Below are 24869 nucleotides of genomic sequence, written 5' to 3'. Positions count from 1 at the left end.
TCCATTTATTTATTTTTGTTAACTGGAAATTCAAAGAAAGCATTTTTGCAACAGTCAAATCTCTAACTTTTCATAATAACGAAAACACTGTATCACATAGATTATTCATAATTAGGAAAATACAATTACTAATACATAATTTTAATTTGAAAATCAACGGGAAAGAAAGCAAACAAAAAAAACATTAAACGCAGACACGACGTCGTTTTGGAACAGTCAATTTTGGATTGACTGTGTGCTATTATTTCCTCATCTCTCTTTCTATCTCAGGTCAGAAGAGCCAACAACAACAACAACAACAACAACAACAAGCGTGTCTTCTTGACTGCTTCGTCTTCTTCTCCTTTCCCACGTAATTCCCCCCCCCAAATCAACTCTCTCTCTCTAGGGCTTAATCAATCATGAACCTTCTTCTTCCTCTCTTCTAAACTTCTCCACGCCTAAACTTCCCCTCTCTCTCTAATTTATTCCCCTTGATCGGCGACGGAGAAAGCCAAGTCCGAAAATCTGGAAATGTCCGTCTCCGAGCTCAAAGAGCGCCACGCCGTAGCTACAGAGACCGTTAACAACCTCCGAGATAGACTTAAACAAAGACGCCTCCAGCTTCTAGATACCGATGGTTTGTGAAATAATATTCTCTCTTTCCTTCTTCTTCTTCTTCTTCTTCCCCAATTCTTAGATCTGTTTTTTTTTTTACGAATTATCGTCAGTGGCTAAGTACTCGGTGGCTCAAGGTCGTTCTCCGGTGAAATTCGGAGCCACGGATCTGGTTTGTTGCCGTACTCTTCAGGGCCACACCGGAAAAGTGAGTGAGAAACTTCGATCTTATCTCTCTCTTATCTTACAATGTTTGATTCATTACTTAGCTTGTGAGTATCGTGATGAAGGAGGGTTTAGGGAGTGTATCCATTTTAGGTTAAACTGAAAGTTTCATCCTTTGAGGAGTTTAGGTTGCAATTAAGGTTTATCCTTTGAGTGTATACACTTTCCTTATGTATGATTTTGAAGAATTGGAGCTGGCTATTGAGATTAACGGTTTAGGGAGTGTTGATCATTTTAGGGTTAACCAAAAGCTTCATTCTTTATGAGGAATGAATTCAGATGAGGTTAGCTTTTTTAACATGTGTTAATTAATTTACAGGTTTATTCGTTGGACTGGACGCCTGAAAGGAACCGGATTGTTAGTGCGTCTCAAGATGGGAGGTTAATCGTGTGGAATGCTCTAACGAGTCAGAAAACTCATGCTATAAAACTCCCTTGTGCGTGGGTTATGACCTGTGCCTTCTCTCCGAATGGCCAGACGGTTGCGTGTGGTGGGTTAGACAGTGTGTGTTCTATTTTTAGTCTTAGCTCGACTGCGGATAAGGACGGAACTGTGCCGGTTTCGAGGATGCTTAGTGGTCACAGGGGGTATGTTTCGTGCTGTCAGTATGTCCCAAATGAGGATGCTCATCTGATCACGAGTTCGGGTGATCAGACGTGTGTCTTATGGGATGTAACTACTGGTCTTAAAACTTCTGTTTTTGGTGGAGAGTTTCAGTCTGGACATACTGCTGATGTACTAAGGTATGGATGTTGCTTCCATCTGCTTGCTTTATTGGCATCGGTTTGTTTAATACGGTTTTTGAAGTAGCCTATCTTTGAAAAATCTACTTAAATGTCTAGAAATGTACCATTTGGATCTACTGTTGTAATCAACCTATAGGTTTGGTCCATAGGATAGGGAGTCCATTTGATTTGTCTTTAGAAGTTAGCATTGACTCGAGTTTAAACTCATGCCCTTGTACACCCCTATTTCTTTCAGTGTCTCAATCAGCGGATCAAACCCAAACTGGTTCATATCTGGTTCATGTGATACCACTGCACGCTTGTGGGACACTCGCGCTGCAAGCCGAGCGGTGCGGACGTTTCATGGGCACGAGGGAGATGTTAATACCGTCAAGTTCTTTCCTGATGGGCAAAGATTTGGGACTGGATCAGACGATGGAACGTGCAGGTTGTATGACATTAGGACCGGTCATCAACTCCAGGTGTATCAGCCACAAGGGGATGGTGAGAACGTACCTGTGACCTCCATTGCATTCTCTGCCTCGGGGAGACTTCTTTTCGCTGGATACGCGAACAACAACGCCTGCTACGTTTGGGATACTCTTTTGGGAGAAGTAAGCTAGTTAATATTAAGTGTTAGTGGTGGTGGAAGTTGTTTTTTTTTTGGCTCATTCTGATGTGTATTTGTTTAAATGTTGGGGGTATTTTTTTCATGCAGATTGTATTGGATTTAGGGGAACTGCAGGATTCGCACAAGAATCGGATAAGCTGTTTGGGGATGTCAGCAGACGGAAGTGCCTTGTGTACTGGAAGCTGGGATTCAAATCTAAAGGTTTGCGTCTATCTAAAACAAAAGTAACAACATGCCGAGTTGTGATTAAGATGATAAGACCTTTGAGGATTTATGTGTATTTTCTTTTTCCATTAAATTACACAGATATGGGCGTTTGGAGGGCACAGGAGAGTGATATGAAGAAGAGAAAACAAACATAGGAGTCGTGTCTCAGCTGTGTATCTCCAGTTCTTGTGGTTTTGGTTAAATATATTCTGTACTCTTTTGTTTGTAATCTGTGTGAAAAAAATGGGGATGGGGAAGGTGTGTGTTACTTTTGAATAGTGGAATAGAGGATCAAAACTTCTCTAGTTTACCAGTGTGCGTTTGATTTATTTATTCTTCATTTGCCGTTTACCAAACCATATACCGCATTACCTGTTATTTAATCAGTGGTAATTCTCTAGTCCATTCCTGCTTAAATCCTAGAGAGCAAAGACATGCTTGAGATGATGTCCTATGAAACATAAGAAATAAAGAAAAGCGAGAAGTTTGAAACACACATTACTCTTCAGACTGGTCTCCATTTTGACCAGATCTACTTGCAAAGAACCACAGAGAACCTCCTTGAGAACACTAGTAATGCATTCATCCTCATCCTAAGGATATGTTGACAAAGGTAAACACATGCTTGCATTATTAGTGATGCAAATAGGGTAGTTTTATCCATTTTTACATTTATTATTTTGAAACGTTTTCTTAGCAGTTCAACTATTTCTTTTAACCATCAAATCAAACACAAAAGTAACAAAACCATCATATGGGGAAAAAAATCCAGTATTTGACAATAGTAATGTAGACAAAAAGAAGGTACTAATATACTATTCGAAGCAAAATAGATGAAGAAAAGTCTTGTTTATTTTTGGTCTGGTACTTATAAGAATAACAAACGCTTTGGTGGTGGTAGATACTTGAAAGGTGGATCCATCAGAGTTTTAGCCGTTGGCAACAATCTCATGAATGGCCTCAGCGACAGAGACGTCCTCTGCTCTAACCGCCAGTTTCATTGCAATCTCCCTTGAACTGTCCATCCCAAACTGTGCCCTCACTAAAACTTTCACGTTCCCTATGTACACACCTGACAATAAGCAAGTGTGTGACCTTGCATTGCTCGGAATTGTCTCCGTCCCCTGCAATTAAGCAGGTGTCAGTTTCAACTTATCACCAAACCGGGAGGACAAGAAACCGTCGTGTATGTTCAAGCTGACTCGAGAAATAATCTCCTTCCGCGATTTCTCTATTTGAGTAGGAGAATAAAAAATGATACTAACCTCACAAGGCTGCATGCCAAGAAGATCGATGACAGCCTTTATAGCTTCTCCTAAAGTCTCTCTCTGGCCAAGCCCATATTCGTCTACGTGCTCATCTTCTTCATTCATGCTTTCCCACGCATTCCTGAAATTGGAGACACTCACCTTCACCATGTAATCTGCAGCTACAACCTCAAGATCCTCCAGCTGGTACTCATCTTCTACCCCATCGTCCTCTGCTTCACCTGTGCTTGGGTCAACCTGTTACAAACACATTTAATAATGCATTGCTTTCCTTTGTACCCCTGAACAACCTTCAGCGTGTATACAGTAAATACATAATAATAAGATAGATATGAAAGGCAACATGTACCTCCTTAACAACAAATGTTAATGTGTTAGAAAACTTTCCAACAGCAGGGACACCTGCGGGCTTCTCAAAAGCAACAAAGGCTTGACCAGGCGAATCATAAGGAAGTGAGTTCAGGGCCTTTGAAGTTAATTCACTGAATTCCTCTGCTTCTGAAGCATCTACAATGACATTGACCTACAAAAACCCATGCCAGAATAAATGAAACGAGGAAAGAAGGCAATAACACACTTTGCACCAATGTTCTAAGACCAAAGGTTCAGTACCCTCTCCAACAACTGCTCTGGTATTGTGTTAGTGCAGTTGTACTGAAACACCACATGATTGTCAAAGATATGCTTGACAACATTGACGGCGTATTCTGTTTCTGCTTCAGTTAGCTCCACAGGTGAAGAAGACTGAAAAAAGGAAGAACACGTTAAAGCAGTGGAGGTAAGCCAATAACATTAGACTGAAACAGAGGAAAATTCAGCCCTAACCTTGAAAAGTTTTCCAAAGGCGGCAAACTCTGGAATAGATGAGAGAAGTCTTTCATAGCCATCAAATCCAGAAGCAGGTGCAGCTGGTGGCGCACCGAGACCAGTGGGCTTTTTACCCTGGGCTTTCTTCTCTGCAAGGGGCTGGGACTTTACTTCCCTAGGCACAGAGTTGATGTCAAAAGCTTCTTCAGAGGGATCCTGCAGACCAAGAATATAAGATAACTGATGTCCTAGCAAATATACAAATGAAGATAACCGAGAATGTAAAACTCACATAATTCTTCAGACTAGTTTCCATGTTGACCAGAGGAACCTCAAGGGAACCAAATAAAAACTCCTTGCTATCTTTCTCAGTGTCAATAGTACCATCACCACCAAGGACGCTCAAAAATAGTGTTGCTCTATCACGGACCTTAACATAAAAAGAGGTCGTACTTCATGGTCAACGAAGGAATCGTCAAAACAACTTGCGTGTATCTCCTCAGAAAATGTTTACAAAAGCAAGCACATGTATGCATGTAATAATGATGCAACCGACTCAAGGGTCACAAACAACATGCAGAAACTGAAACGCATAGATATATTACTGAACCAACGACTTAAATGTAGCTTTTCTAGACTAAGACTAAGAACGCACCTCATCATCACTGTCATAGATGCAGCGCTTCAGCAGAATGGTAATACGGGGCTGCCAAGAATCCAATGATTAGCCTCTTTATCATAGTCAAGGAAGATAAAAAGAAGAGAAAAAGACGGCTAATAAGATAACTATACACACCTTCAAGGATTCAACCATAAATCCAAACTTTGCAAGTGTTGAAACAGCAGCAGCCCGGACAGTGGCATTTTCCAGATGCACACGATTATAAATATATCGTATATACTTGCTTGGATCAGAGGTGTTAGGCCCCTCAATTCCCAGAAAATGAAGGATCTGTGCGAAAAAAAGACATTTAAATACCATTTACGAATGTTTCAATGCAACCAGATGGACCATGGAGAAAATAAGTTACCTGTGTTGAAAGATAAGTGAATTCACAATCTTCGATGAACTCACATAGATGAAGCAATCCACTTTCCTTTGCATCAGGGATATCTCTGATAATGGTCACAATAGAATCTACTATTGCCCTTTTATATTCAAATCCACCCTCTTCCCTAAGAATGTTGCTTAAGAAGGTCATCCTACAAATGAAAAGGTGAAACAAGATTAATCAAAAGCCAAAAATACCACACCATTTTTAAGTCACTTCGAATAAATAGCAATGCTAAAGATCAAAAGTACAAATAACACAACCTAAAACGTCACTTACAGGGATCTATACTTCAGTGGGAATTTCACACACAACGATCTTATTGCTTCCACGACCACAATTTTGAACTCATCAGCAATATCTGACATAAAATTAGTTATCTGCTTCATCAAGCGTTCTACACTTGATTCGTTCCCCGTTTTCAGGAGAGTGGTGATTGCGAGTGTAGCAATGCTTCTATTCTGATCAGAAATTAAACTCTCCATATCAATGTTGCAGTTGGTGACAGCCATGGGATGAGTCATTGCAACCTGTGGTTCAAACTTGAGTTTAGCGATCGATGAAACAATTTTCATCCTTGATGGTAAAGGAAATGATAAAGCTATCCAGCAAACTATAAATCATTTGGGTGTTCTTAAATATAAGAAAATAGTTGATAGACTTTTTATGAAGATTTCGATATAAGAAAGCATTGTAAACCTTGTTCAGAGTTCGGACAGCAGCAAATCTCAACACTGGTCTGGGTGAACTCAAAAAGAGTTGGAGAACAGTGATTGCTGGAGTCAATTCTCGGCTTGTCACACCATCAAGCTCAGTGATCGCCCTGGCAGCTTCAAGGATCACCATTTCTGCCTTATGGCGCAGGCAACTCTCCAAGAATTCATAGAACGGACGTTCTCCAGACTGGCCGTGGTTAGACATGTCACGGATAACCTGAACAAGACAAACAAGAGCTAGTTCACACAAATACTGTTCCCCTGTATCGAAATCAACCGGCATGGAGGACTAACCTGGCTGGTGTAACGTATCAAAAGACACTGAGCCAAGGGAGAGCGAACAGATCCCCTGGTCAAGCTACCAACCAGCTTGCTAACAGCCAAGCGATCATTTTGGCGTATCTGTGTATGATGATAGATTGTTAGCAGCTATAAGATAAATTCTCAGTACCTTTATAACTAAAGAAGGATGTCATTTCGTGTTGGGAGCCTGTTTAAATCAATGAAAACTTATTGTTTATGTTTCTAGCCAATACTCATAGTAACAACTATCTATTTTCAAGGTTCTTCTTCTCAGTAAAAGTAAACCAATTAACTTGGGTAACACCAATGCAACAGACTTATTACCTGATGGAGCAAAGCTAGGGCATGAAACTGAACGAGAGCCGATCTGGATTGAACACCTTCTTGAACCTCATTGCTCCATCTTTTAACAATTTCTGGGTTTGTCTGGAAACAACATTACAAGAGTATAAGGCTATAAGCATAACCTAGCGACTAACAAAGAACCTAATAGTTTTGGTGTGTGTAAAAGGTACCTTGAGCAAGTGAAGCCCACTGACTAAAGCTGCACTAGAAACAACGGGATTCTTATCGACAATGGCTTGTTTCAAGTACCGCTCAATTTGAGTAAGAAGAGTTCCGTCTATAATCCGGCAGAGGACACGGATAGCATTTGCTCGATACATATCAATTTTACTGTTCATGTCCTTCATGAGAGAGCTTGTCACAATGATAACCTATAAGCGAAAGATCAAACAAACTAATCAGAAAAATACACCTTCAAAAACGTACATTACTATTACACTTTAAAAAAATTGAGTAAGATGGGCAAACCTCATCCGATGAAGGAGATAACTCCTTAATGATCAAGTAGACCATTCTCCTCAACCCTGTGTCTTTGGATTGGAAAAGCTTTGTAACTGAAAAGAAAACTTCCGTTGCTTCATTCTGCAAATGAGAAAAAAATAAAAAAAATATTGTTGACACTATACGTGCTATGATATTAAACAAGTTTTTTTTTAAAAAAAAAAAGAAGAAGAAAACAGACCTTGGTGAATGACTCCCCTTGGTTAAGCAAATAAAGAAGCTTGGTGATAACCTGGGAGCATCTTCTGGGATCAACCTGAGCGTCATTGAACACTCTAGCTTCTTGAAGAACAGCTCCCTTCTCTATTCCCATGAATGGAGAATACTCCACTGATCCCCCCAAAACAACACACAAAATTGACCGATTCACAACGGATCAAATGTCTGTTATAATCATCACTAACACAAACTTGAAATTGTAGAGATCTACACAAACCGAATCTACAATACACAGACTGTCGAATCGAATAATAATAACGAATCGGCACAGATCTAGAAGCTTAACATCTGATCTAACACGCCCTAGAGAATCCAAAATTTTATGAGAACAAAGAAAAGCGGGAGAACATACACTCATCGTCGTGATCATCGTCTTTCTTCACGTAGGGTTGCGCCATTGCTATGCTGATCTACCTTCGAAATGACTCCGTCACTCAGATCTCGGGATCTAAATGTTTTTTTAAGAGTCTGAGTTCTTCAGAAACTGGTGGGATCGAAAGCGAAGCGGTATAAGAGCTTCGATCTGCTGCGGTAGGCGTCAGATATTTATGTTGAGCTCTACAATACTACTATCATCTTGCGGGACACTGCCACGTCATATTAGTGAGATTTAAACAGTAAGCCTACATTCTCATTCGCCCTTAAAATTGATATATTTTTTGTTTTATATTTTTGTGTGTTTTAATTATATATGTGTTTTTATTTGTATAGTATTTATTTTAAATGATTAATAAAAAACTTTAATAATTATATTAAAATAGTTAGACCACACATATATCAATAGGTCATTTTCATTTTTAATATATAATATTAAGTTTTTAGGAATGATGCAAGCGCCCCAACTGTATAAATAGATTAATTATTTTCTTGTCAACAAATTTAAGTTAATTACTAGATTTCTGACTTGCCTTATGAGAGTGGATAGATTGAAATGGGTTCTGAATTTTTGAGATTAAAGTAGAAAATTAATAAAAATATTACTACAGTTACACAATTGTTTTATATTTATATATAGATTTAATAGCAAAGGTAAAAAATTAAACAGTTAATTACATACAACATACATCAATACGTCATGATTTAGATTTAATAGAATATATTTTCTTTTATTTCCCTTATAATATATCATTCTTAAAATTTTCATTAGTTTTTGTAATGAAAATAATATTTATGAATTTATAGTATCATTTGTTTTTTCTTAAAGGATCATTGTTAATGTTTTCGAACTATTTATTTGTAGGCTATCTTTCTTTCCTATTTCTAGAGTTTAGTGGCAGTTTTAGAAAGAAGAAATGTTTAATTGGTAAAACTTTTTGCTGTTTTTTTTTTGTGGGACTGGATGCTATATTACTATTTTCTTACTACTCGTTTTTTTTTCTTTCCAAAAGGGCGAGGGATTCGTACAGGTCAACGGGTTAAAATATGTGTTAATTGTATGACATGCTTTATCATTGACGTGTCAAACAAACATCCAACGTCCATAACTTTTCGAATTGTAAACAATAATAATAATAGATGTTAACGCGAGATAGAAAAATTTGCAATTGATAGGATTTGAAGAAAATATAAGAGATTTAGAAGGAAATTGTATGTCGTATGAAGATTTACATCTGATTGCATCATTACGAATTACTCTATAAAATCTATTCTTGACGGTACGTCACGCCGAACATCTCTTGTAAAACATTCTCATGTAAAAATATTAATGAACTTTTTGTGCACAGACCAAAGGGCTTCTACAGTTTTTGATCTTTATCCAATATTTATTTTTCAAAATTATTTTACATTTTAAATTTAATTTTAAAATAGACTGAGTTATTTAATACAACAACAAAAACGATAAACATATAATAAAAATACTGATTTGGCGTATCATTACAAAACCAGAATTATATGGCTCAAGGCTCTGTACTACAAAATACACTATAGTATAGTCTCTTCTTTTTCTTTGGCTCCTAATTAAGAAAAAAAACATAATAATTTGGACTTTTTCAAACTGCTATTCTTTGATGCAGAATGAAACAACCAAGGAACAAACTGCCTTAACAAAATATGAGAGGCAAAATGAGAATGTGTGCGTGTCTCTAAAGCTGAGGATTGCGTCTCATTGAACCTGTATGCATCTCTTCACTACTTGAAGCAGATGGATGCAAACCATACTCACTTGTTGCACCGTACTCACTGCTCTGATACTCTTTTGTCTCTAATGCTAACTTCCTTATTTTCTTCATGTCTGCACTGTACGAACTTGCGTCATACTCTGAGGTCATGCCTCCTGGGCTCAAATACGTGCTTTGTCCTGGTCTTCCCCCGTCGTTTAGATCCTCAATTGACATATCTCCTTCCAGTGCTCTTACAATCTTTCATTTGTATACATAACTTCGTTAGTAATGTCATCAAGATTGTGACTGATTAATAACCAAAGAACTAACTAAGACGTGTTTCTTTATTTTTACCTGGCTCATCTTAGGTCGTCTTCTTGCAGAGTGTCTGATGGCTGCAGCTGCACAAGAAGCCATTTGAACCATCTCTTGTTGATTGTAGTTTGACTCTAGACGAGGATCTGCTAATTGGCTGTAATCTCCATCTTGAGCTGCTTTCATACACAGAGGCCTTGCCTGCAAAACAAATAGTAACATTAGTTTTTTTTGCAAGTGTTTGGAGGATTAAACAAGTAAACCGAAGAGCCTATGGACTTACCCAATCTACCAAACTATCTTCCATTTCTCCAGTGAGATCCACTGGAGGTCGTCCGGTTATAAGCTCAAGAAGCATTACTCCAAATGAGAAAACATCAGATTTGTCAGATAACTTTCCGCTTGACGCATACTCTGGAGCTAAGTACCTGAACCAAAGAAACATCATGACGTGTAAAACAGAGTGAATAAATGCGTTATATGCAAATGTGTTACGACAGTTCAAAGCTGCTTTACCCGAATGTTCCCATGACACGAGTAGAGACATGAGTATAGTTGTCTTGAGACAGCTTAGCTAGTCCAAAATCTGCAACCTGTGCATATATGTAGATTGATTTACGCATCAACACAAGAGATACGAAAAGTAAATAGCAATCAATACAAGGGTCAAACATATATAATGTACCTTGGTTTCAAAACTGAAATCAAGAAGAATGTTTGCAGCTTTGATATCTCTATGGATAATTTTAGGATGACCTAGATCATTCATGTAAATATATACAAATCTTTAATTCATTATAGAGGAGGGCTTGACATAGAAAGTGGAATTGGTGTGAGGTTAAGATTTTCTTACAGTCTTCATGCAAATATGCAAGTCCTCTAGCTGATCCCAATGCAATCTTCACTCGTATTGACCAATCCAAAACAGGACGACCTTTACCTGAAATATCAACCATGTTATTTGAGTAAAAGAGAAACCATACTTTTAAAAGTGATTATGTTATGTTTAGATGAATGTTACCGTAAAGATGGAACTCAAGAGTGTTATTAGGTAAAAACTCGTAAACCAAAAGCCTTTGACCACCAGAGATGCAATATCCAACAAGAGAGACAAGATGACGATGATGGACACGGCTAATGATCTCAACCTCTGCTTGAAACTCGCGTTCTCCTTGTCCACTTCCAGATTTAAGACTCTTCACCGCAACTTCTTTGCCACCAGGCAAAACCCCTTTGTGAACATACCCAAACCCTCCTTGTCCTAGCAAGTTAGACTGAGCGAAACCTTCTGTTGCAGTGGAGAGTTCATCGTAGGTGAAAGTGCTTTGGTTGTGACCAAGAGTCGCAGCTTGAGGAGGCGACGGTGTTGGACCGGTAAAGTTGGAACTGTCACTATGAGGACCAGACACAGGTTGCTGTGGGCCCCAGTTTCCACCTCCGGCCATATTGACCACATGATCTTGAGGTGTTCCGTTGTTGTAATAACCACCATTGCCTACACTATGCAACAACTCCTTTAGCTTCTAAATTGCCTAATAGTCATTGATTGAATTAAAAACATGTGATTTACCATTAGGTGCTCCATAGGGACTGTTATTGTAGTAGTGCATGTGGTTGACTTGAGGATCACGTTTCTTCTTTTTCTTCTTGCAACAGATGCAAATAAGCACTAGGAGAAGAAGCAGTAGCCCTGCTCCCACAAGGACTCCAATAATCAGTCCAACATTGGCTTGTTGATGATCTTCTCCTGGAGTTGATGATGATGATGGTGAGTCTGAACCTCCACTGCTCCGAGGAGGGCTTATTGACCGAGGCGGTGACAGTGAGTCACCCTCGCTAGAGTTTCTGTTCCCTGACGGTGGAAACGGTGGAGACGGTGGAGAACCGTCTCTGTTGTTACCACTATTGCTGCCGCCATTGGTTCTGTTACGGTCATCATTGGCAATAGGAGAAGGAGGGGATGGTCTTTGTAAAGGGGGTGACTGGTTGGCCGGTGCTTGAGGCGGTGCAGGTGGAGTTACCGGAGTTTTGCCTTCAGGGGAGGGTGGAGAAGGATTCTCTGGAGTTTTCGGTGGCGGATTAACTGGAGCAGGCGGTGAAGGTGGAGGCGATGGAGGAGGTGAGGCTTCTTGGCTGGGCGGTGCAGGCGGCGGTGTAGAAGCTGAGCTGTTGTTAGCAGGTGGAGGAGCAGAATCAGGGGAAGGTGGGGATGAAACAGGAGGTGCTGGTGGTGATGTGTCATTTGATGGCGAGCCTGTACCTGCATTGGGAGTTTCCGGGGCAGGAGGTGAATCCACGGGTGCGTCCGCCATGACTATGATGTGTTGTTTTTCTCGGTGAAAGGTTTCTCAACGACGGAGAAACCTTTGTCCCCGGTGATCTTGGACGCAACAGCCTTGTATTCCAAGCAAAACACAAATAGCTTTATGCGATTCAAAACTTACAACTTGGAGACATTCATACCGAACTTGGTGATGAGAAGATTGTTGGAAAGTTAGAGAGAGATTGGAATCGTGATGGATTCTCTATTTGGGTTTGAGAAATAGCTTCTCCTACGAACGAGGAGATCTCTTCTGAAACAAATGAACAGTTTTAACTATAATTAGAAGCAAAGCCTCTCTCTCTCTCTCTTTCTCTACCATCTATCATCTATATTTGATATCTTTCAAGAACAACCATAGCCTCTGCTTTTGCATGCGTGTGCCGTTTGAAGTTTGATCAAACACTGTGACCAACCGGTTTAGATTAATACTCCAACCGGTTTGAGATTGGAGATACAAGTTCACTGATATCCCCAAGACCAAAATTTAATGGGGAATTTAATGAGAACAGGATTTTTTTGAAAGTAGTTAAAGAGAGAATGTTTAGTTCATTGGCAAAGAGTTCGCTAACGACACTGGAGAGGGCGAATGTTTAGCTTATAACGTCGGTTACCTTAGGAACGATCACACGTAAAGGTTATTGGACTTTTGAGTTTGATATATAATAATATGGTAATAGCTACATGAAAACTCTACTAAAAGATCATGTCGGAGAAAGAAGAAGCCACGAGGCTCCAACTTTGTGTATATGCGTAATCCATATAACATTCAAAAACCTTCTGCAGAATCTTATATCGCTGCTCAGTGTTCATAGAACCATAAATAAAACACATTCACATATCTCCACATGTTCCATTTGTCGCTTACATTAAACATTAACTGATGGGTCTACAACCCTTAACTAACTTCGTCTCCTACGTAAGTCCGATAAATCAAATCTCCAGAAAAATAAACCAAGCTCATAGGTTGAAGCCGAAATAGGTGGGACAATGTACCTGGTCTTACAAATATAACATAAGGAGCTACCCCGCGAATCTGAACACTATCATGTGGAACCACTAAACCGAAGAAACAACTGTCTGAACCTGGAGCTGGATCTGAACTTCAGGAACAGGGAATGATAAAGTTCATGTACCTGGTCCTGGAGGTCTTGGCATTGGTGGGCGTGGAAAGGTCATGCCGATGGGAGGTCTCTGAGCCACATTAGCAAAATTTGCAGCAATTCTGTTTGCTGGTAATGATGCTTTTGAGGATACTGAAGGTGGGGCACCGAGACGAGCCGCTATGATCTGTGCTCTTTCATGGTATAGCCGTTGCCTTGACCTTTCTAATTGCTCTCTTACCCTCGCTGTCACGCTTTCAGCGTCGTTGAAGATAGATAGCTTTGCTTCTAGTTTATGTAACTGCTTAGGCATACACAAAAAAAACCCCATTATTAAGTTACAACCCCTGAACAATACGGCACTATCAAAGGTGCATACACTTGAACGATATTTCTACCTGCTTCTCTATCAATGATCCAGAAAGTTGTCGGATTTGATCTTCTTCAAGCTTCGCAAGATGCTTTGCCTTTACTGCTGCAGCTGAGAGAGCAGAGATAGCTGCACGCTTAAGCTTATCAGTGTTATGTTCGTCTTTTGTCCCTTTACAAACATCCTTCTCTTTACTTCCCTCTTTATTAGGATTTTCACCTGCAAACAATGTTTAAACAACAAACCAAATAAGATATAAGAGAATCATGCAATGCAGGTCCATTTTCTAATGTTACAGAGAGAGAAAGACAACCAGCTGTTCCATTTTCCGGTACAGAAGCTGATCCAATGGCCTTCTCTGCAACAGACGTGTCTGGCATACTACGAACATCCTTTGCACCCTCCTTAGCCTGCTCAGCCTCCTCTCCTGCAGTTTTGACCATATCTTGAGGATCCTTCTCGGACTGTGATGCTTCCTTCATCTCCACATCTTTTGATGCTTCTGGCTGAGAAACATCTGCAGCTGCCTTGGAGACAGTTGCTTGAGAGGCAGCTTTATTTTTGCTAGAAAGCTTATCCCCATCCTTTAAAGGTTTTTTGAGCTTCTTCCCTGAACCTTTGTCCTGCAATGTACTAATAATATCCGGTGGTTTCACAGCATTTTTAGTTGCGGCTGCATTACTAGATACTTTTTGTCCTTCAGAACCCGGTTGCTTTTCTTCAGAGACTGAGTCCTGACTTGCTTTGCCTGGATCAGTATCTGAATTCGAGGAGACATCTTCTGCTTTCTGGCTTTTTTCTTTTTGCTGCTCATCTGTATGGGCATTATTATCGTTCCCCACTGCATCCACACTGCAAATGTTTTGCTAGTTTCAGATTTAAGAAACAACAACCAATATCTTCACCCATATTGAGAAGAAACAATAACACAAAATTGAAAAACATTATCGGATATTAAAACAAGTGTGGAACCTTTTTGATTCAGTTAAGTCCTTGTTGTTTTCTGGTGGATCCTCGAGAACAAAACAATGTCTTGTGGCAAGCAACAACCCAGAATTGCTGTTAAGAGATTTGACGGAAGCTCGGGCTGAAGCCGTAGCAACGTCAGATCCCGCCAATCTTACCAGAAAAGCTGCCTATCGAATTTAAAAAAAATAAGATCAGAAAGGGAACAGGGTGAATTTATGAATTTTTTTTTAAATCTCCTCTCAATCACCGTTCCAGCAAATTTTCTGTTTGACATCACAACATACCAGGCCCATGACAGGATTTCCCAAATCAGCAAAGGATAAGGGGGCTTCGGGTGTGATGGGATAACCAACGTCTTCAAAAGCTTCAGTCAGAGCTTTCAGAGCAATGTTCTCATCAGCCTCATCTTTACATCTTTCATCAACGACGGTTTCTACCTCGGGCGTTTTCTTGTCGGGTTCCACTTCATTAGTTTCTTCACTCGCATCTCCAGGCTTTGAAGACTCCTGAGGAACTACCTTTCCTTCGTTGACATCTTCTTTCTCCGGAGCTTCCTTCACAGTTTCAACTTCAACAACAGGATTCGCATTCTCTTTCTCTTTCTCTTCAGGTGCATCTTTTAGAACAGATTTCTCATCTTTAGACACAGCTACATCCGTAGTGTCTTTTGCACTTGGATCTTTTTGGTCAGTTTGATCAAGAAATGCATCCTCGATTGGCATTTGAAGAAAATGAAGCATACACTGAGCTTTTGTTTTTGTAGCAACATGCTCCGCAATCTCACTCCAGTTTTCCTTAAAGATCTCTATACCTTCAAGGAGAAGAAGAGTCTCTTGATCAGTCCACTTCCCACTACCAACGCCAGGATCCTTAGCCGGCTCCAATAGTATAAAGTCGGAAGATGACATGTCTGAACTGAACTTGCCACTGTCAAAGCATTCCGTGCATAAGTCAAAATCTGCCTGTCAAAATCCTCAGTATTAGCATATCTCATGAAAAACATCATTTTACTAAGGACAGGAAGGAAAGTAAAAATAAAGTGACAAAAACACCTGTTTCGGGCAGTGGTAGCGCTTGAGAGAACAATCAGCAGAACAAGAGTTGCAGTGATATTCCACCGCTGGACCTTCTTGCTTCAGCGAGTCATCAGCAGCAGCAGCAGCCATGGGATCTGGGAACAGCCCTGACGGTGTAGCTTGTGCTGTGAGACGAGGAGGCTTTGAAACAAAAGCAGGGCGAGCCGTCGCCTCATCTACTTGGAATCGGTATAAACTGTTAAGCAAAGACTCCTTATCATCATCCACCCCTGAAGCATCACTAGCATCTGGGAAAGGGTGAAAATTGATTAAGCCCCAGTAGTCCAAGAACTCCATCACCTCCTGCTTAGCTTCCGAGTCTCCAACCTCGACTTCTGTTAAGTCTTTTGCTTCTATCTGCGCGTTTGGATCGGAATGAAACTTCCTCATGATCCAATCCCGTATCTCCCTGTAAACCTCGGGACTTCGACTCTCCAACTTGCCGTTAAAGAAAGAAGGCAACGAACGCTCTTCAACCGGGTGAATCGTTTCCCATGAGAACCAACCTATAGCAAACGACACGCCAGCTCAATGTTAACATAAAGCTTATGGACTATGAGCATCATCTATTCATCGCCACGTGTCCTTAGATTCAATTAGGAAGAAGGAAAGGAACTAACTAACCGCAGTGATTAGGCACCACATGAACATTACTTCCGCGAGATCTAACCGCCTCGAAATCGGATTCGATCTTAGCCTCAAGCGCCTCCCACTCACGGATCGCTTTGTTCCTCTCCTCCTCCTCCTTCGGCTTCTCCCCGCCGTCGGCGGCGGGATTCACCAGCTCCGACTTCGCCTCGGCCGCGGACGGCATGTTGCTGGGCGCCTGTCGAGCTCTGGTCAGAGGTCCGTTGTGGACCGGGGAGGAGAAAGACGCGAGCATCGCCTTCTCGCGCGTCAGCATCCGCTTCGAGGATGTGGATGAGGAATTGGAGGAGGTCCCGAGGGCGTTGGCTTTTCGTTTCACGCGGCGACGAGGCGTCGGCTCGGATGCCGGAGAATCTCCGGAGCTCCCGGCCGAAGCTAGGGTTCCAGCATCGCGTCGTTTCTCCTCCATCTCGAGAGTCTCGGGGCAAATCTTCGGGGGTTGTTTCCGTCGTCAGTGACTTTTGCACATTTTATCTTTATTTGGGGGTTTTTCGTATTTTTCATTTTGTTTTGGGTTTAGAATTAGCAAATTGTATGTTTTAAGGGGCCAAATTGAAATAATATGTTGAAACTGGCACGCCTGTTTCTTTCGGTTTAAATCAATCACTCTCAAGTTAGCATCCGGTCCGAAGGAAACATGTGGTTTTGTCGGAATTAAACTCGTTTTTAACAGTTCTGGAGTTCTTATCAACATTTTTATGCGAAGTAAAGCTTTTTTTTTTAATGATTTGACCTTGAATGGGTATAAACCTTCAAATTCTTGTTTTATCCAAGAAATTAACAATCTTTTGGCCAATGAAGTTTTACTTGGATCTTCTTGAGTAACTATTATCACTGCCATAACTTATAGCACTGAGATCTTTTTATAATAAAAAAAAAACTGACCAAAAATTTTCTACAAGGTTTGTTTTGTGATGTATGTAAGAAACTTAAAAATCTTGGCGCAAAAAGTTTTCAAAACTTGTTCCTTTTAATGTGGTTTGAACTTCTTCCCAGTTCTCTACATGTTGTGACAATGAACCTCGATGAATCTTCACTTGCCGACTCTTTAACTCACGTTTTGGGACCTTTAGAAACTCTTGAACATCGTCTAGTCTCTGCGTTCAAAACTCATATTTAGCACATAAGACACAATCACTGAGTTTATCTAGTTTCCAAAGGAGTTAGATGTAACAAACCACAATGCGGTTGTCGACAACATCTTCGTAGTAGAGAAGAATATGTCGAGTGGTATTAAAGTAAGCCAATGCTTTAATAGTCGTTTCCTGAATCTTCTTCAGTTCTGTTATCAAAAGCGTTGTGTTGATCATTGGTTTGTAACCCGCAAGTATCTCAGCCTCTTTGGGCGAATGGACGTGAGATTTGTGCGTCCCGTTTAATAGCTTGGCGTCTCTGTCATAAGAGTTTGCGAGTACTGATATCATGCGGCGCAATAAGTTTCTTCTGAAGAGGAAAATTGAAGAGACGCCTCTGGTTTTGAAGTATTCTACTATTTCTTCATGGTGTTTCATCAGACCCTGCAATATTCACAATGTTACCAATTTAATATATATATGGATTTAAATTTAGCATTATCTTTGTGCAACATTAATTACCTGATTAAGCATCCACTTGAAGCCAACAGCGGAAGTACACTCATTCTTAGAGGCACTACTTAACCAGTCTAGGTTATAGACCTTGTCAAGTGTCTCAAAAATGGATGAAACATTAGCCCTCCTATCTTTATTAGAAAAGATTTCTCCGTTGGAGCTTATGTTAGTATGATTGTTAACTTAAGTCTCAAACCAGCCACTACCAGATCTCTGCATTGAGATAATCGCAAAGTACCTAACCGGTTGGCAAGAACACTCATCCCTAGATTATTTCAAAACCCACAAAAATACTAATCAATATAAAGGGTACGTAGGTAGAAGCAATACTCACAAAGGCTTTAATTAAACTTTTGTTACCTGTTATATGTCTTTGGTTTAGGGTAATGCACAAAGGGAATGTCCCATGGTTCGATGTCAGGCTCAGGACAAGGCCTCTCAAAGACTTCAACGTTCAAGAAACCGTAGTTTGGGCTAACTCCAATTTGCTTCAGACAAATGGAGCAAATGTACACGGCGCATACCATTACAAAGAAGAGAACGACCATTCTTAGTTCAAGTGAGGACTGTTTAGGAAGCTTCATGACAAAACTATCCTGCAAATAAAAAGAACAATTCATTCACGTCCTCGTGTTAATTAACTAATTAGAATAAATAATCATCAAAAATCTGTTGTTTTCTAATGATACTGATGCTCAAAGAATCAATCTGTATGGATTAGAGCAAAGGAATGTGGGATTACTACGAGCTGAGAATGAAGATCAGATCACTCACAAAGTCACAAGCAGATTAAAAAAAGGAGCAAAGTTTTTGAATCTAAAAGCCACACACGACCAAATGTACCTTGGAGAGCAAAGAATGATCGTCGGCCATGGCTGTCTTGACAAAGAGAGAGAGAGATTTGAGAGATCAAAAAGGAACAGGACAAGAGAAAGACATTGAAAATTTTCAGACAAAAATAATGTAGAACTTTTGTTTTAGAGATCAACGCAATGATTATTGATTAGAGCGAAGCCCCACGACCGTTGTTTTTTTCTCCTTTTCTGTTCGGTTGCTTCGACTTCACGGATTTCGATTTTATTAAAATTAAAATGAAAAATAGTTCAGTTTCAAAAAAAAGTATGGAAATTTCAGGAAAAGTAGAGCGTAAACTCCGAGACGAACAGGAGGCAACGTTAGAGGTTGATTGTTTTCGTTTATTACATTATGTGGTATTTAAAAATCCTAACATTTTGACGATTTACTAATATCAACACAGCTTGCGAATTTAATTGTTAATTCCAAAAAGATAAAATATTATGTTAATTAAGTACATAATCGGTTGCCGCAGGCGATCTACGTAGATATCATCTCAATGCTATTTTAGCTAAATAAGTCTGAACTTCTTGTTACACACTCATTGGCGGAGCTATGCCCATTTTGGGTGGGGCAGTTGCCCCATGATATTTGAAATTTTCATGTAACTGTATGCAATTTTTTCATATGCCCCTGATGATATTTCAAATTATACATTGATATTAAAATTTTGTTCCAGTTAAAAATAAATTCTAGATCCGCAGCTAGTTACACATACAGATTTTTGGTTAATTCTGATTTAAAAATTGGATGGATGAAAAGTTTGAAAAAGAAATTCGATATGGCCATTAATTTTTTTACTGAGGCTTTTTTTTTGTCACATTTTTAATTGAGGCTTAATTATGGAAAAGAACACTGGAAACACAGAAAGAAAAATAAATTCTTCAACCGCAAACAATTTTTACATCGACGAGGAACAGTGAAGAAGTGAGAAAAAAAAACTTAGAGAACACATTACAGACCAAATTAGCAAATACATTAAGTCCCTACGAAGAGAAGAAACTCAAAAACAGAAGAAAAAAATATCAAAAGGGTCATTGTGTAGTTGTAGAATTTGCTTCTAATGGTGATAAAAAGAATTTCTCTTGTGATCTTTCTTGGACTTCGCGAATCCTAACCTCTCTCTCCACCAACCACTGGACCCTTTTGATTTGCTTCTCGGCGAATCATTTTCTTCTTCGCTGAGTTCCTCCCTCAAAGTTGACATTCTCTTCGTCGTGTTGGCTTCTTCCTTGAGTGGTAAGATCATGCCATCAAAGAAGATTTCATCTGCTGTGATCATTGAGAAGTTGTTGACACCGAACTCAAAATCATCTGACGACACCGGTGCCTCCTTGTACTTGATCATGTCGTTCTTAGTAGCTGCGAAACCGCTGGAAAACGAGATTCTTGGCTCTGCATATGCACCGTACTGATGATGTTGCTTCATGTTCGAGTACTCCATTTTTATTTTCTCTTTGCTGATCTATACTTGTTTGGTGTTCTACTGTATTTGTTGCATTCTCAGTTAGTACATTGTCTGTATTTATATGATACATGTTGGATTCATGTACTTCTTTTTTATACAAAATAATAAGGATAGACAATAGTTTATCATCGCATATGGTGTCACACATACACAAGGGACGAAAGTACTGTCTCTTGGAGGTTTGGAGATCTAAGATTAGATTCTTAATTGATTTAAGTTATCTTCAATAATAACTTAAATCCATTTTAGGGGTCAACAGAAGGAAAAAATTAATGGGTTAATGTTAACAGTCTCTTGATACACAAGAAGAGCCATTTATGATCACGAAAAACAATACTAGAGTACTTCTGTTTAATAGTTGGAAGATGAAACCCTAAATTAACGCAAAGGGATGTTTTAGGAACATGTGCGTTTTAATTTCATGCACATGCAATTTCAGGAAAACTATCATGCAATTTCTAAGAAATTTCCCATCTAAGTTGTTTTACGCTTCGAATATAACTGGGGATAAAAATAGTAATATTTTGATGGCTATCTAAAGTCTCCAAAGGTCACACGAAAATTATTTGTTTAAACCATAAAAACTTTAGAAGCTAGGGATATACTTATAAATCATATCAGATAATCTAGAGTCTGAGTAATTAACAGTTAATTGATATGGGTAGTTTATACTGCACATCTCAAAAGACCATGTGATAATGATAGCTGTTTATTGGCTAATGCACACAGTAATTACTAATCTGAGTTCCCACGCAAATGGGTTTCCGACAAGTTAACAGTAATTACACACACACGTTCTTCTCTCAACAACCAAGAAAACCCTCTCTTTTTTTGAAACTTAAGAAAACCCATTTTTAAATCACCGAAAACAAAACATTTATAGTTACCGTACAATTTTTGTTGTATTCCTTTGCTATCTCAACTTAATTAAGACTCTCTATAACTCTTAAAAGTTACTTTGATATATACGTAAAAATCTAAGTGTTTATCTTATACTATCTTATCTGACGTCTACTTGTGTATAGATTAATGCATATATGAGAGTGTGTCTCTCATATGGTCTCCCATATAGTGAACACAAGTTGTCTCTTGCAGTTCACAAAATTTTGAGAAACTTTTGTCTTCTTGTGATGATTAATTAAGCATCAAATACATTATTATAACGTAACAAAAACAGAGGCTCGACGTACAAGGTCGGATCTTGGATTTCGCTCAATCTTGTGATATATTTAAAATAAGTAATACTAAAAAGAGGAAGGTTCGATGAACTTCGTTGCTCCTCTCGACTTCCTTTTCACTAGACCGTGTTTTCTTCTTACGAGGCAAGCGATGATTCCAGTTATGGATGGGGCATGCATGGCTGGATGGGCAGAGAGCAAATCCGTAAATATCCAGCTCAATTATGAGGGAAATTATTAAATTAGTAGTAATAACTAAGAAAAAAAAGAAGAGAATTTAGGGAACATCGATATTTGGAATTTCAATGTTTTGAAGGCGTTGTGCACTAATTCTATGAAATGTCTATATATACACTGTTGATTTGATCGTTCTGGCTGAATATTTGATGTTCCGTCTGACGGGGATTTTGGACTTCATGTCATAACTCATGAGGTTTAGAGGTTGTTATATGTTCGTAGGCTGATAATAGTTGACATGAAATCTTATACGCATAGAGTAGTATATCGTGAAGATTATACTGCTTTGGTATCTAGTTAGTTTGAACTTTGAACATTGTTACTGCATAATTGTGAATGGATACAAACAACATTTCCAAGCTTTTGAAAATAATTAAACGAAACTAGAAAATCAATAAATAGGTGAATGTAATGTAGCATGTCAACCCTGATACGTATCCCTATGGTAGAGTACTGTTTTTTTTATTTGTTAAACATCTATCTTATTAAATCAGAAACATTACAACTTATTCTATGTAGATTTTAAAGGTGGACCTCATATATTTAAATTATTAAATGTCTCATTCCTTATACATAATACGTACCATAGTCTAACTTTGCATTGATGTATTTCCTTAAATACAATTCTTTTTTTGTCCATATTCTATATATAGTTTCACATTTATTACATATCGATTTAAATAAGATAGATACTAAGAATACTAAAAATATTAATCTTACTAGAATTACCCTATACAATTCATTTTAAATTGATCAGTATACTTTCATTGGCCATATTGATTTTATTAGTACGAATAACATTAGGTAGATAAATCATAGACACATACATAAAGATTTGACTATTTTTTAACTACCTTGGGCCTAATCTACTTTCTAAAATAAATAACACATAGCTTTATATTGTTGGAACTCGTTTTTGACGAAATGGTTTAAGACCATTTTCGGTATGTTTCGGGACGAAGACGTTCGTCGGAATAACCGAATGTTTGACACTATGAAGTAGTGTACTCGTATGTCAAAATCAGAGTTGGTTTTGAATGAGAAATGGAAGTCCAAAATGAGTTTGGCTAAATATTAAAAATTAGCAAATGTCATATATTGGATATTTGGGTTTGAATTTGTTAGTTGGATACTATGTCCATTACTTATTCATGACTATCTTTATGTTTGTATAAACATAAAATGCAAACCCAAATTAAAAGAAATATTATTTATGTTTGATTTGGTCAAATATATAATATATTCTTTATTGCTAAGTCATTAAAAATTGAGTCAAAAGGAATTAAATTTTCTTAATGACAATATTGATTTTTTGACTTTAAGACTCCATTACTCTCTTGTATGTTATGGCTTCTCAAAAGCATAATGTGATGTTTTGTATTTTCTATATAAAGGCTTGTGAGCCATTTAGAAAATATAGAGTGAGACACACTTGAAAACCAACAACAAATACAATTCCTCCATGTTATAGTGATGTTTTATTTTATTTATTTTTGTGTCTGAGAGTACAACACAAAATTAGTTTCGCCAGGCTTCTGATAGAGTGACGCAAATTCAGAAGATTGTTTGCAGTTGTATCCTGGGACTCATTACGTTATCGAACCGTCGCACTACGGGACGTATTTTGAGTTAAGGAAAGAGATAATATCTCGCCTCTGCAGTTATATCATCCTTTTCTTACTCTTTGGTATAGTTTTATCATTTTTTATTCTTTACAATATTCAGTAATCCGTAGTTTATAAAATACGGTTCTATCAGTCTTAACTCAAAATATCCGTTTATTGCTTTGCACTAACCGGACTGATTATTGTAAAAAGAATTTTTTTTTTGTAAGAACAGGTTGATTGATCTTTGGGAAAAGATGCCGGAATCAGATCTATAGGATTATTTCAAAATAATCTTTCTAGTAAATTTTTTGTTTGTATTATTACACTAACAAAACTGATTATTTTGTGAAGTGTTTTGTCATGAAAACAGGAATTGGAGATTTCATGGTGATCAAAAATCTGTCCACTCCATCAGATTATTTTTGTTAATGATTTCTATGGGGATAAAAATTCATTTTTTTCTCATTATATGCACTAATGATATCTTGTTTTTGTTTTGATGCAAACAGGATCTCCATCAAGTTAAAACGTTTTTTTTTTAATTGGTCAAAATGTGTTATTACATTGACTTGGTTAAGATAATTAATTGCTTTAATTATCAAGAATGATTTAACGTTTTTGTTTTCTTCTTTCAGATTTTGGGATAACTTAATTTAGTTATTAAGTATGTTGACCATGAGAAAATAAGAAGAAATTCAAGTTTCAAATATGGTGAAACCATAGTTATAAATAACATTTTGATTCTTAAGGGATCATGTTATATGAATGGAAATGAATTTTGTGAGTCGACGCCCCAAATTAAATTTGGGAGAGGTCTGCCACATATAAATCATTTGCCATAAGAAATAAAATGTTTGTTGATATTGATCAAAACATTTGTATTTCGTCAATGCTTAAATGCAATTTTTTTAAAAAGGTTGATCATGCAAAACCAATGAGAATTTTCAGACCAATATGATTGAAACTGACATGTGTATTGTAGTTTCTAAAGTCAATATATTTGAGAATAGCCATAGAAAATGGTGGTTTTGATGGCACAAACAATATCATATAATGATATGTATATTTGCTAAAAGCAAAATATGTTTTGGAAAAATTCAAAGCATATACAAGTTAGATTTATAAATCAACTTGAGAAAACTATGAAAATAGTTGTATCTAAAATGTGAATTTCTGAGAATGAAATACATTTTAAAGAAAATTATAACAATTTTTCGAAATTGTTTTTATTATTCATTTAAATCTAAAAGAGTTGTAGATTAACCTTCTAAGCTCTTAAGAGATGTTAAATGTAAATATGCATGGTTTTGAGCTATCTCAAGAAATGTGGGGGAAGCTTTGCTTACCATATAAAGTCGTTGGCAAGAGGCCAAATGAAATTTGTGATAGTTATCAAAATATAATTAAAAAAAAAAACTAGTGTCATACACTGAGT

At 38.1% G+C, this 24869-nt stretch overlaps 6 protein-coding genes across 6 annotated transcripts; 1 reads left to right on the top strand and 5 right to left on the bottom strand.

Annotated features, from left to right (window-relative positions):
• The first annotated feature begins 267 nt into the window (after positions 1–267).
• On the top strand, positions 268–2745 carry LOC108839736 (guanine nucleotide-binding protein subunit beta). Its single transcript, XM_018612507.2, has 6 exons — positions 268–619; positions 711–805; positions 1142–1566; positions 1805–2162; positions 2267–2380; positions 2486–2745. Exons 1-6 carry the CDS (start codon positions 514–516, stop codon positions 2519–2521), a joined length of 1134 nt encoding a protein of 377 aa, XP_018468009.2. The 5' UTR covers positions 268–513; the 3' UTR covers positions 2522–2745.
• Positions 2746–3112: 367 nt separating this feature from the next.
• On the bottom strand, positions 3113–8115 carry LOC108839735 (coatomer subunit gamma). The gene is made up of 17 exons (XM_018612506.2): positions 7950–8115; positions 7560–7708; positions 7346–7459; positions 7048–7248; positions 6857–6958; positions 6524–6631; positions 6213–6446; positions 5793–6043; positions 5493–5664; positions 5258–5413; positions 5117–5167; positions 4754–4891; positions 4480–4677; positions 4267–4398; positions 4004–4177; positions 3652–3891; positions 3113–3510 (listed from the first exon to the last, which is right to left on the bottom strand). Exons 1-17 carry the CDS (start codon positions 7993–7995, stop codon positions 3316–3318), a joined length of 2661 nt encoding a protein of 886 aa, XP_018468008.2. The 5' UTR covers positions 7996–8115; the 3' UTR covers positions 3113–3315.
• Positions 8116–9469: 1354 nt separating this feature from the next.
• Positions 9470–13009, bottom strand: LOC108839734 (proline-rich receptor-like protein kinase PERK5). Its single transcript, XM_018612505.2, has 8 exons — positions 11585–13009; positions 11036–11509; positions 10868–10954; positions 10700–10770; positions 10531–10607; positions 10298–10442; positions 10054–10215; positions 9470–9957 (listed from the first exon to the last, which is right to left on the bottom strand). Exons 1-8 carry the CDS (start codon positions 12324–12326, stop codon positions 9682–9684), a joined length of 2034 nt encoding a protein of 677 aa, XP_018468007.1. The 5' UTR covers positions 12327–13009; the 3' UTR covers positions 9470–9681.
• Positions 13010–13148: 139 nt separating this feature from the next.
• LOC108839733 (SWI/SNF complex subunit SWI3D) lies at positions 13149–16982 on the bottom strand. Its single transcript, XM_018612504.2, has 7 exons — positions 16477–16982; positions 15829–16358; positions 15061–15738; positions 14780–14943; positions 14121–14659; positions 13836–14026; positions 13149–13738 (listed from the first exon to the last, which is right to left on the bottom strand). The coding sequence occupies exons 1-7, from the start codon at positions 16907–16909 to the stop codon at positions 13463–13465; spliced, it is 2811 nt and encodes a 936-aa protein (XP_018468006.2). The 5' UTR covers positions 16910–16982; the 3' UTR covers positions 13149–13462.
• Positions 16983–17322: 340 nt separating this feature from the next.
• On the bottom strand, positions 17323–19039 carry LOC108841065 (uncharacterized). Its single transcript, XM_057003863.1, is given in 5 exon segments — positions 17323–17597; positions 17679–18017; positions 18096–18354; positions 18450–18685; positions 18933–19039. Coding segments are annotated over 5 exon segments (1032 nt in total). The 5' UTR covers positions 18963–19039; the 3' UTR covers positions 17323–17429.
• Positions 19040–19857: 818 nt separating this feature from the next.
• Positions 19858–20415, bottom strand: LOC108841354 (uncharacterized). Its single transcript, XM_018614120.2, has one exon. It carries the CDS (start codon positions 20386–20388, stop codon positions 20005–20007), a length of 384 nt encoding a protein of 127 aa, XP_018469622.2. The 5' UTR covers positions 20389–20415; the 3' UTR covers positions 19858–20004.
• Positions 20416–24869: the final 4454 nt, after the last annotated feature.

This window comes from Raphanus sativus, chromosome 2 (assembly GCF_000801105.2).
Source record: "Raphanus sativus cultivar WK10039 chromosome 2, ASM80110v3, whole genome shotgun sequence".
In the NCBI taxonomy this organism is placed as follows: Eukaryota; Viridiplantae; Streptophyta; class Magnoliopsida; order Brassicales; family Brassicaceae; genus Raphanus; species Raphanus sativus.
This window is presented reverse-complemented; position numbering and strand designations above follow the sequence as displayed.